The 16,132-nt window shown below is 39.9% G+C and overlaps 1 protein-coding gene across 5 annotated transcripts in view; it reads left to right on the plus strand.

Moving 5' to 3' along the window:
• The window catches only part of Nt5b (5' nucleotidase B), a 744,444-nt gene that overhangs the window by 561,112 nt on the left and 167,200 nt on the right, over positions 1–16,132 (plus strand). The window contains exon 1 of one of the 5 annotated variants that reach the window (XM_068226139.1): positions 2,232–2,317. The exons of the other annotated variants lie outside the window; for them this stretch is intronic. Within the exon in view, the coding sequence (XP_068082240.1) occupies positions 2,241–2,317 (77 nt within the window). The 5' untranslated portion in view covers positions 2,232–2,240. Of the gene's footprint in view, positions 1–2,231; positions 2,318–16,132 lie in introns of those variants that run through there. 5 annotated transcript variants of the gene reach the window in all.

Genomic DNA, 16,132 nt, shown 5'->3' on the forward strand with positions numbered 1-16,132 from the left:
GGAGACGGGGAGGGGCTGGTCCCCACCGTCGGCTGTCCTGAGAATGGTTCTTCGTGGTTTTCCATTCTCCTGCACTAAGGCGAATATAATTTCGTGTGGCTATTTCTAGCTGAGTGCAGCCCTTATAAGGCAAACCCTCCAATGAGGGTGGGCTGCATCTGCCATGTGTAGGTAACTGCGTGTTATTGTGGTGGAGGATAGTGTTATGTGTTGTGTATGAGTTGCAGGGATGTTGGTAACAGCACAATGAAGGTTAAAAACCCCGACCCGGCCGGGAGTTGAACCCGGGACCCTCCGAACCGAAGGCCAGTACGCTGACCATTCAGCCAACGAGTCGGACACTAAGACGAATGCCGGGATATTTCCTAGTCCTACAGGCTACGACCGCCAACTCCCTCACCGTCTCCGAACATCTCCTTCACCGTATCACATCCCCCTGGCCTGAGAGACGACGTTATCGTCTAGGAGTCCGGCTCCATGGCTAAATGGTTAGCGTGCTGGCCTTTGGTCCAGAGGGTCCCGAGTTCGATTCCCGGCCGGGTCGGAGATTTTAACCTTCAATGGTTAATTCCCTTGGCTCGGGGACTGGGTGTTCGTGCTATCCCCAACATCACTGCAACTCACACACCACACATAATATTATCCTCCACCAAATAACACGCAGTTACCTGCACATGGCAGATGCCGCCCACCCTCATCGGAGGGTCTGCCTTATGAGGGATGCACCCGGCTAGAAATAGCCATACCAAATTATATTACCGTCTAGGAGGTTCGCCGTACATTTCAGGGACGGAATGAGAAAGTAGTAGTAGTAGTAGTAGTAGTAGTAGTAGTTTTTTGCTAGGGGCTTTACGTCGCACCGACACAGATAGCTTATGGCGACGATAGTATAGAAATGCCTAGGAATTGGAAGGAAGCGGCCGTGGCCTTAATGAAGGTACAACCTAGTGTGAAAATGGGAAACCACGGAAAACCATCTTCAGGGCTGCCGACATTGGGATTCGAACTCACTATCTCCCGGATGCAAGCTCACAGCCGCGCGCCTCTTCGCGCACGGCCAACTCGCCCGGTAGTAGTAGTAGTAGTAGTAGTAGTAGTTTCTTCTTGATTGCAAACAAGTTAAATTATTTGAATCTCCATAATCATTGTAATACTTGGGATTAAACATCTGTAAATTAATTTTATATACTTTAGGTACCTTTGCTCAGCTCAAAATATACTCATTTAAGTTTGTATTCAGATTTCTTATGTGATTAAGTATATTTGTTCATGTAGTAATGTTGTTTATATTTGAGATTTTAGTTTTAAGTTTCTCTTTCACTTTGTTCTGAAATATATATATATTGCATTGAATGTATACGCTACACAAGGGACTCATTAGCCTCAGTGACGAATTGTAATCAATAAATTCAGTAATTCAGTTCAATTCAAATCCCATCGACCTCCGCCAGATCGAACCCATTACCTTCGAAACAGGAGGACGTCGACTAACCGACTGCGCCACGGAGGTCGGTCCAGTGAAGAGGCTCTTTCATCTACTGTAAATACAGTAATTGTTGGGAAGTCTACGTATTTGAGTTGTTATTTATCTTCTTCATCATCATCTGCACAGTGGAGATTAACATTCAGTGTTATTGTTGTTGTTGTTATTATTATTATTATTATTATTATTATTATTATTATTATTATTATTATTATTATTATTGTATTTGAATACTTATTTTAAATTTTGATTGTGTTTGAGCTAACCAAATGCTATGGATCATTTTCAGTTGATGGCGTGTATACTGAAGCGATGTGCTGAATTTCCTGCACTATACTGTACGTTAGGTTTCGTATTCAAATGAAGGTAACTAACTCTTCGGAATTTTATTGATGTTCTAACCGTATTTCCAATGAAGTTTAAAAAAATCGTTTTACCAAAATTTAAGTCCATAGTATTAGTACCCGATATTTAGGAGTTCGGGCTGGTTTTGTATTTATCACACTCCATTTCTTGTATAAGCTATAGAGTGGGTAATCGATTCGGTTATGTTGATTACATTGTCTGTGTTAATGGACAGGGACTGTACTGACAGCCTCTCTACAAGGAATGTGTTGCTGAGGGAACTACCTTTCTTATACGTAGGCCTAACGAATCTGCTGTTGGCAGCGCATTTTCTATTTATACCTGTAGTTCGCGTGTGTCAGTGAGCACTACTCCGTATTCATTCAGACGGTGTCTTCTCTTGAGAAGAGCCATGTTTTCAAACGCTGCCTCGCCATTGGAAGTTCTCAGATTTCCCTCATATCCATTACGTGCCTTTGCAATCAATCGGTAAGTGTCAACTATATGAACATAGATATGTGAATTAGCTTTAATGTTATGAAAGGGAAACTATTTTGTAGGCATTTGTGATTAAACTCCTACAGTACAATCGCTTAATGAATGGAACTTTTTACTGAACGTAGTCTAACAGCAGAAATGCATCATTTCCCCTAGCCACTCTGCATACTACCTGATCAGCATGTTTTATAATTATAATGTTATTGGTTTTTACGTCCCACTAACTACTTTTACGGTTTTCGGAGACTAAGAAGTGCCGGAATTTTGTCCCGCAGGAGTTCTTTTACATGCCAGTAAATCTTTCGAAACGTGGCAGACGTATTTGAGCACCTTCCAATCTGCCAAGTTTGGCTCAGAAGGTCAGCGCTCTACCATCCGAGCTACTCCGCCCGGCCGAGCTGTTTCGTTGCCTTCTTTCGTAGGATGTGAAATGTAAATATAGAATGGTTACTAATTTATTATTAGTTTATTTCTCATACTTTTTATGTAAGCGGCATTCTTTTACATTTCTTAAGAAAGAAAACCATACGTGAAATGAAATGGGTGAATTTGATTTTTCTCTCATAACTTTCTCAACTATCTCTGGCGTTCGCCAGGCTTTTTTATCTGTTTCTTATTTTTAAATGCATTTCCGAGGACATGTTTGGCTTGCCAGTTCTGTTATTTCGTTTCCCGGTACAAACCCTGGGTTTCAGCTACATGCACCGCTGTAGTCTGTGGGCTTAGGTGTAATTGTACGATCTAGAAATGGGATGAGTTGCTCAGACGGGAGAACGCTTGCCTTCTAACCGTGACTGAGATAGGAATCATTTGTTTAAAAAAAATGCTTCGGTCGGAAATGATCAGATACACTTTATCCAGGGAATTCTAAAGAGTATCAGTCGTTCTCTCAGAAAGATGTTCATACTGACCTCAATGAAGAGTCCGGCTCTGTCCGATGATAATTGAAGGTGCTCAGATACGTCAGGCTAGTTTTGGTAGATTTACTGGGGCGGGACAAAATTCCGGCACTTCGGCGTCTCCGAAAATAGTTACATTTGTTAAAACGGGTCCCTCACTTTTAGACTCTTGCTAATGCCGACCAAATATGTAGGAATTTGATTCCATAATCCTAAACCCAGGAATACGCATCACACAAACAAACAAACAAACAAACAAACAAACAGAGAGAGAGAGAGAGAGAGAGTACTGTGTGTACGCTGCTTGATACTTTTGTCATTAATTGAGACTAGGTTTTGCAAAGGTACTCTTAGATAAAAAGATGTCACGGCGTTTGGATTATAGTGAGGAGTGGAGAATCCCGGGAAAGGTGTTTTTTATAATACTAATGGCGTTAGGCCTCGGAAGAGGGAAAGGTTGTTCTACTCTACTCTACTCTACTCTACTCTAGCCCTCTCTCTTCACATTCAGGGCACACATCCACTTATAACTTAGTCCCCCACGCTACATTTTAAAACAGCCTATGATTGGAACGCAGAGATTTCCATATGCGACAGCTCTCATTTAAAGCTAAAATCGTATGCGATAAAGCAGATCGCTTGGGAATATAACAAAACCTAACATCATTAATTTCTCCGTTGTCATTCACTTCACAAACAATAGTATAGCACGAAAGATTGGAAATCAGTTTTTTCGACCACTGCCATCACACACAGCTTTAGGGTTGGACTAATGCAGTATTTGAGAATTTAGTGTACGCTTTAGTCTAAGCCAATGGTCCTCAAAGTGAGGGGGCGCGCCCCCTTAGGGAGGTGCGGAGAATAATCTAGGAGGGCGCGTCTAAGATCGGAATGTCATGTTATGATGATACATACTTCGTCTCATTTTTGAGCGATTATTGCTCTCATCAGAATCTCAGCACCGTAAGCCAGGCAAGATGCTCTTCCATGCCTGGTTCAAAACGAATATACTGTCATGGAAACACACTACCTTGTTTAGAATTTCCCAAGTGATTACAAGAAAGGCTGTCAGTTAGACCATGCCAGCACGAGTTCTGAGATTAGGTGCTGTCACACGTCTTAGACCACTGCCATTATCCCAACGCCATTTCAGATCCGAACCTACCACGATTTCTGTGCGTTCTGAGTAGGGATAGTCAACCATTTTAAGTGGAAAATGTATCGCCATAATCACAGAAAAGTAACTGACTCACAGTGGTAAAAAGCGATCCCGTGAAAGAGTTTCGTAGAGTGCCTGTTCTCTCAGAAAAGTACCTAATAAAGAACAGGATGCGAATGTTATTGTATGTTCACCTACCACATTTGCTTCAGCTATCGCCGGTAAAGTTAACTATTCAAAATCAAAAATCAAAATCACTTTATTTGCAAATGAGGTGTCTACCTCGGTGGCAAATGGTACACTAAAATACACTGACTGACAGAGCAAATGCAACACCAAGGAGGAGTGGTTCGAAAGGGATGAAAGTTGGGGAAAAAACAGAGTCGGCACGGAAGAATAATTGATGTTTATTTCAAACCGATATGCAGGTTACACAATGCGCACGGCATCGACTCGGTAGGATGTAGGACCACCGCGAGCGGCGATGCACGCAGAAACACGTCGAGGTACAGAGTCAATAAGAGTGCGGATGGTGTCCTGAGGGATGGTTCTCCATTCTCTGTCAACCATTTGCCACAGTTGGTCGTCCGTACGAGGCTGGGGCAGAGTTTGCAAACGGCGTCCAATGAGATCCCACACGTGTTCGATTGGTGAGAGATCCGGAGAATACGCTGGCCACGGAAGCATCTGTACACCTCGTAGAGCCTGTTGGGAGATGCGAGCAGTGTGTGGGCGGGCATTATCCTGCTGAAACAGAGCATTGGGCAGCCCCTGAAGGTACGGGAGTGCCACCGGCCGCAGCACATGCTGCACGTAGCGGTGGGCATTTAACGTGCCTTGAATGCGCACTAGAGGTGACGTGGAATCGTACGCAATAGCGCCCCAAACCATGATGCCGCGTTGTCTAGCGGTAGGGCGCTCCACAGTTACTGCCGGATTTGACCTTTCTCCACGCCGACGCCACACTCGTCTGCGGTGACTATCACTGACAGAACAGAAGCGTGACTCATCGGAGAACACGACGTTCCGCCATTCCCTCATCCAAGTCGCTCTAGCCCGGCACCATGCCAGGCGTGCACGTGTATGCTGTGGAGTCAATGGTAGTCTTCTGAGCGGACGCCGGGAGTGCAGGCCTCCTTCAACCAATCGACGGGAAATTGTTCTGGTCGATATTGGAACAGCCAGGGTGTCTTGCACATGCTGAAGAATGGCGGTTGACGTGGCGTGCGGGGCTGCCACCGCTTGGCGGCGGATGCGCCGATCCTCGCATGCTGACGTCACTCGGGCTGCGCCTGGACTCCTCGCACGTGCTACATGTCCCTGCGCCAACCATCTTCACCACAGGCGCTGCACCGTGGACACATCCCTATGGGTATCGGCTGCGATTTGACGAAGCGACCAACCTGCCCTTCTCAGCCCGATCACCATACCCCTCGTAAAGTCGTCTGTCTGCTGGAAATGCCTCCGTTGACGGCGACCTGGCATTCTTAGCTATACACGTGTCCTGTGGCACACGACAACACGTTCTACAATGACTGTCGGCTGAGAAATCACGGTACGAAGTGGGCCATTCGCCAGCGCCGTGTCCCATTTATCGTTCGCTACGTGCGCAGCACAGCGGCGCATTTCACATCATGAGCATACCTCAGTGACGTCAGTCTACCCTGCAATTGGCATAAAGTTCTGACCACTCCTTCTTGGTGTTGCATTTGCTCTGTCAGTCAGTGTACATTATTATCAAGCACTAAATTTTAAATTAACAAGAGAAGAAGACATTTTCCTAGAATACAGTATTATGCAATTTTCACTAACAATCTTTTTCTATTGAACACACAGCTCATCCTTAATAAATTTATGTTTACAAAATTCTACTTATAATACCTCCTGTACTTACAAACATAGTCAACTCATATACAGTATGTGGAACTACTTCAAATAATACTATACAACTGATATACAATTACAATTTACATTGCATTTGTTTATTTTTTATATATATATATATATATATATATATATATATTTTGGAACCTAAGTAGCATAACGACCTGCTGCGTCTTAACCAGAGCCCCTTTTGCCACCGCTTTTCAGAGCTCCTGAAGGGCCTTCACAGCTACCTTAGAGGTCCCAGGGCCCTCGAAGACCCCACTGTACTTCACCCGTACAGACAGTCCCCTACTTTGGCTGTCCAATCTCCATAGACCAGGGGATGGAATTAATTTATTCACAAAAATGTTTTATTTATAATAACCTAAACTGGTCAAATGCCCTCTAACATTTCATTTCTTTTCTCTGTTGCTGTTTATTCTCTTCTTGAATATCTGTACCGATTTTGGAAAAGGATCAAACACCACCCCTGGTGAACTGTTCCACACCTTCACGCCCTTCCCAGTGAATGAAAATTTACCCCAGTCGCTTCTGCTAAAATCCTTTCTAATTTTATACTTGTGGTCAGCCCTGCCAATATAATTACTTTCCAACTGAATTCTCTCACGGATTTCTCCCCATACTTCCTGTCCTGTATAGGCTCTGTATAATCCTGTAAGTCTAGTTTTCTTCCTTCTCTTACTTAAAGTTTCCCACCCAAGTTTCTTTAACATTTCTGACACACTACTTTTTCTCCTGAAATCCCCTGTTACAAATTTTGCTGCTTTCCTCTGCACGCCATCTATTTCTTTTATGGTGAGGATCCCAAGCACTGTTTGCATATTCCAATAATGGACGAACCATACTTAAGTAATTTTTCTCTTTTAATTCTTGTTGCATCCTCTAATAGCCTCATTATGACGTAACGATATGTATGCTTTCCCAACAATTTCGTCAACATGATCCTTCCAGTGCAAATTATTTTCAAATCTCACACCTAAGTATTTGCGCTTGCATTTTGGGATAATTACCTCAACTAAGGTTAAGTTATGAGTAGGTTCCCACCTTCTAATACTTATCAATTCCTATATAATAGGTTTATTAATTACATAACATAAACCATATAAACTCTAGTACATGTTTCGTTCCGATTATGGAACATCTTCAGCTAAAATTTGACAAAATGGCAAGACAATTAAAATACATTGATGTTATGATGATACAAAAGCTAAAAGATATGATAAAATGGCACGAAGATTAAAACATATAATTATGATGATGAAATGAAGTTCATTCATGTTGGTTAAAAATTCAACAAGTCAGTGTTCAAATGACGAATTAAAAACGGCGATAAAGTTCTTCTTCATGTTGGAGACGTGTACATTTTGTTAATCTTGAAGATAAATTGGAGAAATACAAGATTTTCTTAATGTACATTTATCGGGGGAACTCTTGATAAAATAACCGTAGTTGAAGTTGAGTTGTGGTTAGATTATTGAAATGAGTCTGAAACGAGAAAAGAATGAGTAAAATAGAAAATATTTTAAGGAGAAAACCTTGTCAAAAATATATGTTCGCGAGAATGAAGGATAATGGAGTTGATTACCTTATAGACAGTCGTGTCGTATTTAACGTCCTCCTATTATATAGGAATTGATAAGTATTGGAAGGTGGGAACCTACTCATAACTTAACCTTAGTTGTGCTGAGCCAATACGGAATAAATATGAGATTTATAAGCTGTAATTACCTCATCCAAAGTATATTTAAATTCAGTTTCAAAGCTCCTGTTTGTAAATGTTGTAACAGTTGATTTGCCTCCATCAACCTTCATAATTATGGTCCCATTGTAATACTGAACAATACTCAGTGTTATTTATTTCCCTATAAACAATTATGCCATATGCATAAAAATCTTATTTTTGATGTTATATTGTTCCCTAAATCGTTTGCGTATATTAAGGTGGCCATGTGCACTATTTTTCAGAAATTTCACTGTTTTTTAAAAAAATATCCATTTTGTAGTAAATTTCTTCTAGTTTTAGAAAATGTATGGTTCATAAATATACCATTAACCTTTCATGTCGAAATAAATTATTTACTGTAAGAGGGCGCAACCGTTCTGACTGACAGCTGTCATGTCATGTCTGGCGTATCAGCTTTCCACTGGTTTCCGTCAAGTAGCATATCGTTCTTTATTTCTTTCATGTTAGTGCATGTGCTCCTGCTATGCTTGCTAAGTGTATGCATGGCAATACAAATAATAATAATAATAATAATAATAATAATAATAATAATAATAATAATAATAATAATAATAATAATAATAATAATAATAATAATAAGAAGAAGAAGAAGAAGAAGAAGACGAATATAATAAGTCGTTCTATGGCACCATTTGGCTTCTGTGTCCGAAAACCTCCTCACCAAATTAAAACTATCAGTAATGGATGCTGTATGTCACTTTAATTGTGGAAGACGAATAGAGCTTCAGGTAGTGAAAAGATTGAACAAAATTCCTGGAAAGTACATGGTAGACTTAGTGAAATGTTCAGACAAACTTCGTATTTAAACATGTGCCAGAAAGTCTACTCCAGAAGGGAAGACAAGAAGGAGGTACCTCAGAGGCCGGAAAAAGATGAAGGAAGACCATATAGCTTCCAAGGAAGGACCTGTGTATGTCCTAGGAGGTTTCTGATGTGACCAAAACAGAATGTGAGTGAAAACATACTAAGTAAACTTTAAATGCGATTTACTCATTAATTCGTTTACTGACATTTGAAGTCATTCAAAGTGCTTTAAATTTTGTCAAAGAAATGGTATCTGCTTGATTTTTATATCAAAATTTAAGCTAATACATGTATCTATGTTCCCTGGCACTGAGAAAACGATATTCATAAACATGTAATTTTAACAACATTTTAAACAATTTTGTTAAACGAACTTTCAAGAAACTTAAATTGTAATATGATTTTGAAACCCTTGCTTGTGACTAATTCAAACAAAAGTGGTAGGGAACATTCCCCACGTAAGTTAGATTGTTTTCGTTCAAGTTTCATGGATTTGGGTTAAACAATGTGAGAGATAGGCGACTTTAAGTACCCCAGTGTAAATAGCAACAAATACTTTTTTAAATAAACAATTAACATAAAATTTGTGTAAAATGAACTTCAAAATGTCTTAGTTTGATCATGATAAAACAACAGAAAAATTTAACTTTGCTACAGATTATTCTTTAAAAAAATATTCCCAGTGTATATGGCCACATTAAGAAAAGTAATGGACCGATTATACTACCCTGTGCATTTCCCTTCTAAACTTTCTCTTCCTATGGTACATTATTTCCTACTTTGACTTTCTGGACCCTTGAATGCTCTTATCCAACGTATTACCCTTATGTCGAATCCTATTCCCTCCAATTTCTTTAATAATATTCCATGTTCCATTCTGTCAAAGGCTTTGGAAAGATCAATGGCTATGCAATCTAACTGGCCTCCTGAATCCAGCCGATCTGATATTTCCTACTGAAATCCCACCAGTTGTGCTTCGCAAGAAAATTCCTTTCTAAATCCATACTGGCCCCTGATGAACCAGTTTTTATCATCACATATCCCTCTGATGTAATCTGCTATTAAACTCTCCATATTTTACAAACTACACTGGTCAGGCTAATTGGTCTGTAGTTCTCAGGTTTCGTTTATCACCCTTTCCTTTATAAATTGGTATTTTTATAGATTCCTTTCATTCGTTTGGTATTACACTTTTATTTAATAATCAAAGAGAAATTTTAAATAAGGCATTGTATTTAATATCTCCCCAGTAATTTGATTACTCCCTGCTGCTTTTCCTTGCTGAAGCAGTTGAATATCCCTAAAAATCTCCTCATTTGTGAATGAGAAGCTTCTTGTTTCCTTATGCGTCTCTCCTTCTCTATCTGCTGTTTCGGTTTCCAACTCCTGACAATTTTCTACTGAATGTATGAATTCCCTACTAAATAGATTTGCTTTCTTAATATTTGTAAGTCGCTTAAGTGCGGCCAGTATTCAGTATTCGGGAGATAGTGGGTTCGAACCCCACCGTCGGCAGCCCCGAAGATGGTTTTCCGTAGTTTCCCATTTTCACACCAGGCAAATGCTGGGGCTGTACCCTAATTAAGGCCACGGCCACTTCTTCCCATTCCTAGCCCTTTCCTGTCCCATCGTCGCCATAAGACCTATCTATGTCGGTGCGACGTAAAAGCAACTTGCAAAAAATCAGTGTCTGTTAAAAAGTTAAGTTCCCTCATTAGCTGTTTTCTGGTTTCTCTACTCTCGCTACTCTCTTTAATTTTCCTGTTTACTATTCTACATTTTCTTTTAATTTTCTTATTTTCCTTGTATAATAAACAGGGTATGAGGCCATTTTACGCTTCTTAACAGGTACAAATTTCTTCTCTCCTTCCAAAATTATTCCTTTAAATTTTTCGCAAAGCGTATCCACATTACTCCCTTCACTTATCTAACAACTGAATTGTGATTTAAGGTAAGTCCCAAATTCATCAAGTTTAGTTTTTCTGTACAATTTCTTGTCTTTTGTGACCCTCGTATTAAGCCTTTATGGTAGCAGTCCTACATCCATTATTACAGCCTTATGGTCACCTATTCCTTCAATTACCTCAGTTTTATGAACAATTTCCCATGGTTTAACCAAGAATACATCTAGTAAGTTATTGAGACGAGTTGGTTCTTGTACTACTTGTGTAAATCCTCCCTCCCATATTAACTTATTTGCCAGTTTCTCTTCATGGGCTACCACCTCCATTCGGCAAAGACAAGAGTGCACAAATATCAAAATGATTATCTAGAACAAGGAAAGAACATACAGAACTTGAGAATAAACCTATCGACTTTTTTAAGCGTCACAAGCAGCAATTGAAAATATATGTCAAATTCCTGGAAAAGCATGCTAAAGTTTGTAAGTAAGCACTAAGAGCATCATTCAGTTTGTGGAGGACTGGACTAAGCTATAATACCGCTTTCCTTCACGTTAAATACTAAGTTTCACAAAATCATGTTCATCCATCTATATGTGATATAACAACCGAAGAAACAAAAATGCACCTTTTCTCGGCCAATCCGAAATAATAACAAACAATGGAGCAAAGAAATAATTAAAAAACACAGACAAGTGGACTCTTATCAGTTACTGGGAGACCATGCTGCTGGGAAATGTGACAGAGAGGTGTAAATCGGTACTACAGTACATCTGCAGTACAGTAGAGAATTATGAAAAATGAAAATCCACAGCCTGTTTCCAGTCATTCGACCGGGTCAGGAATGGAATGAATGAAGCCCCCATCTAGCGGCAAGGATAGGTATTGTGCTGGCTGCCGAAGCCTGTCACACTCCTCTGGGGCAATGATAAATGACTGACAGACGAAATGAAATGTTAATGGAGAGTGTTGCTGGAATGAAATATGACAGGGAAAACCGAAATACCCGGAGAAAACCCTGTCCCGCCTCTGCTTTGTCCAGCACAAACCTCACATGGAGTGACGGGGATTTGAACCACGGTATCCAGCGGTGAGAGGCTGGCGCGCTGCCGCCTGAGCCACGGAGACTCCAGTAGAGAATTATATTGAGCTCAAATTACCTGGAACAACCAGTGTTCATCTATTTCCATTCACAAACACTGTGTATACACATATGATGTTTTATTGAATGTTCTAACACGCATTAAAGAAACCTTATGTGTGAGTCTTGGGCTCCTATGAGAGAGGGCGGGGAAAATCTTTCTGTAAAATATCGATTAACGCTCCTCGTGGTTCTATAGCAATAACAGTAATCTATATATATAAAATAAGAGTTTTGTCTGTACATTGCTCAGAATTTGGAAAGAATGGTATTTCTGTATCGGTCATGTCCACAGTAACCAGGAAATGCACTTTTTACTTTTCCGTAATTTCTTTCTGTCTGTCTGTCTGTCTGTCTGTCTGTCTGTCTGTCTGTCTGTCTGTCTGTCTGTCTGTCTGTCTGTCTGTCTGTCTGTCTGTCTGTCTGTCTGTCTGTACACGCATCACTAGGAAACGGCTAAAGAGAATTTAATGAAAATTGGTATGCAAAGTCGAGGAATACGTCGCTACAATCTAGCCTATGAATAATTTTATTCACGCTTGAGTGAAATGGTAGTTTAGGAGAAGGCCTAAAATTTAATTTTTAAATATTTACGTTATTAGTGGTCCTATTTAATTGAAAATTGGTATGAAAAGTCGGAGGATGAGCCACTACAATTTTAGCTATAAGTGATTTTATTTATGCTGAGTGAAATGGTAGTTTAGGGGAAGGCCTAAATGTAATTCTCAAATATTTATATTATTAGTTGTCGTATCGATAAATACTACATAACCAAAGTTATAGAGAATTAAATTTCCGACCATTTATGTCATACATTTTTACCGTACCGGCTATGATAACAGATATTCATGAATTTCTATTTTTGCTGCTAAGTCCATATCAACGCCGAGCCACGAGAAAATGGGTTAACAGAATTTAATGAAAATCGGTATATAGAGTCGGGGAATAAGAAACTACAGTCTAAGCTATCAACAGTTGTATTCATCCTGGATGAAATTGTAGTTTAGGGGAAGGTGTCTAAAATGAAATTTTTAAATACCAGTGTTATTGGTGGGATCTGGTAAATGCAGCACGGGGGAAGTTTAAGAAAGCGGAGATTGTTATTAGTGGAATACTGTGTAGGAGGGATACTGACTGGAGGGTGATTGGGGATTTAAATGAGACTATGGAGTGGGTATGTGGGAAACTGGGAGTGAAATTTCTAGATCCTAATGGGTGGGTAGGAGATAGGGATCTGCGCTCGGATGGCCTTCATTTAAACCGCAGTGGTACGTATAAGTTAGGAAATTTGTTTGGAAGGGTAATAGGGAGGTACATTCAGGGAAACGGGATGGCCTAGGGAGCGGTGATAAGGGAACAGGGAACTGGAAATCAAGTAGGGATGACATAAAATTGTTAGTGCTGAACTGTAGAAGTATTGTAAAGAAAGGAATAGAATTAAGTAATTTAATAGATATATATTTACCAGATATTGTAATAGGAGTTGAATCATGGCTGAGAAATAATATAATATAATATAATAATAATAATATAATAATATAATATAATATAATAAATAATATAATGGATGGATGGATTTTCTCACGGCACTGGAGTGTGTATTGTAGAGATAGGATAGGAAAGGTGGGAGGGGGAGTTTTCATTCTGGTGAAAGAAGAATTTGTAAGCTACGAAAAAGTTAAAGATGAGACACATGAAATTCTAGGTGTAAGGCTCATTTATAAAGATAATAGGCAACTTGATATATTTGGAGTGTACAGATCGGGAAAGGGTAGCACTGATGCGGATTCGGAATTATTTGATAGGATAGTCAGCTATGTGGGAAACGACATGGAAAGAAATGTGATTGTAGCGGGAGATCTGAATTTGCCAGATGTCAATTGGGAAGGAAATGCGAACGACAGGAAGCATGACCAACAAATGGCAAATAAGTTAATATGGGAAGGACAGCTGATTCAGAAAGTGATGGAACCAACCAGAGGGAAAAATATCCTGGATGTGGTGCTGATAAAACCAGATGAGCTCTATAGGGAAACTGAAGTAATAGATGGTATTAGTGATCATGAAGCTGTTTTTGTGGTAGTTAAAAATAAATGCGATAGAAAGGAAGGTCTTAAAAGTAGGACTGTTAGGCAGTACCATATGGCTGATAAAGCAGGTATGAGGCAGTTTCTAAAAAGTAACTATGATCGGTGGAAAACGGTAAATAAAAATGTAAACAGACTCTGGGATGGGTTTAAAGAAATTGTTGAGGAATGCGAAAACAGGTTTGTACCTTTAAGGGTGGTAAGGAATGGTAAAGACGCACCTTATTATAATAGAGAAATAAAGAGACTAAGAAGGAGGTGCAGACTGGCTGTGGAAGTAAGGAGAAATTGAAGGAACTTACTAGAAAATTGAATCAAGCAAAGAAGGCAGCTAAGGATAACATGATGGCAAGCATAATTGGCAGTCATACAAATTTTAGTGAAAAATGGAAGGGTATGTATAGGTATTTTAAGGCAGAAACAGGTTCCAAGAAGGACATTCCAGGAATAATTAATGAACAAGGGGAGTGTGTATGTGAGGATCTTCAAAAGGCAGAAGTATTCAGTCAGCAGTATGTAAAGATTGTTGGTTACAAGGATAATGTCGAGATAGAGGAAGAGACTAAGGCCAAAGAAGTAATAAAATTTACATATGATAACAATGACATTTACAATAAGATACAAAAGTTGAAAACTAGAAAAGCGGCTGGAATTGATCAGAATTCTGGGGATATACTAAAGACAATGGGTTGGGATATAGTACCATATCTGAAGTACTTATTTGATTATTGTTTGGTCAAAGGAGCTATACCAGATGAATGGAGAGTTGCTATTGTAGCCCCTGTGTATAAAGGAAATGGTGATAGACATAAAGCTGAAAATTACAGGCCAGTAAGTTTGACATGCATTGTATGTAAGCTTTGGGAAGGCATTCTTTCTGATTATATTAGACATGTTTGTGAAATTAATAACTGGTTCGATAGAAGGCAATTCGGTTTTAGGAAAGGTTATTCCACTGAAGCTCAACTTGTAGGATTCCAGCAAGATATAGCAGATATCTTGGATTCTGGAGGTCAAATGGACTGTATCGCGTTTGACATGTCTAAAGCATTTGATAGGGTGGATCATGGGAGACTACTGGCAAAAATGAGTGCAATTGGACTAGACAAAAGAGTGACTGAATGGGTTGCTATATTTCTAGAAAATAGATCTCAGAGAGTTAGAGTAGGTGAAGCTTTGTCTGACCCTGTAATAGTTGAGAGGGGAGTTCCTCAGGGCAGTGTTATCGGACCTTTATGTTTCCTTATATATATAAATGATATGAGTAAAGGAGTGGAATCGGAGGTAAGGCTTTTTGCGGATGATGTTATTCTCTATAGAGTGATAAATAAGTTACAAGATTGTGAGCAACTGCAACGTGACCTCGAAAATGTTGTGAGATGGACAGCAGGGAATGGTATGTTGATAAACGGGGCTAAAAGTCAGGTTGTGAGTTTCACAAATAGGAAAAGTCCTCTCAGTTTTAATTACTGCGTTGATGGGGTGAAAGTTCCTTTTTTTTTTTTTTTTTTTTTTTTTTGCTAGGGGCTTTACGTCGCACCGACACAGATAGGTCTTATGGCGACGATGGGATAGGAAAGGCCTGGGAGTTGGAAGGAAGCGGCCGTGGCCTTAATTAAGGTACAGCCCCAGCATTTGCCTGGTGTGAAAATGGGAAACCACGGAAAACCATTTTCAGGGCTGCCGATAGTGGGATTCGAACCTACTATCTCCCGGATGCAAGCTCACAGCCGCGCGCCTCTACGCGCACGGCCAACTCGCCCGGTGAAAGTTCCTTTTGGGGATCATTGTAAGTATCTAGGTGTTAATATAAGGAAAGATCTTCACTGGGGTAATCACATAAATGGGATTGTAAATAAAGGGTACCGATCTCTACACATGGTTATGAGGGTGTTTAGGGGTTGTAGTAAGGATGTAAAGGAGAGTGCATATAAGTCTCTGGTAAGACCCCAACTAGAATATGGTTCCAGTGTATGGGACCCTCACCAGGATTACCTGATTCAAGAACTGGAAAAAATCCAAAGAAAAGCAGCTCGATTTGTTCTGGGTGATTTCCGACAAAAGAGTAGCGTTACAAAAATGTTGCAATGTTTGGGTTGGGAAGAATTGAGAGAAAGAAGAAGAGCTGCTCGACTAAGTGGTATGTTCCGAGCTGTCAGCGGAGAGATGGCGTGGAATGACATT

This window comes from Anabrus simplex, chromosome 2 (assembly GCF_040414725.1).
Source record: "Anabrus simplex isolate iqAnaSimp1 chromosome 2, ASM4041472v1, whole genome shotgun sequence".
Taxonomy (NCBI): Eukaryota; Metazoa; Arthropoda; class Insecta; order Orthoptera; family Tettigoniidae; genus Anabrus; species Anabrus simplex.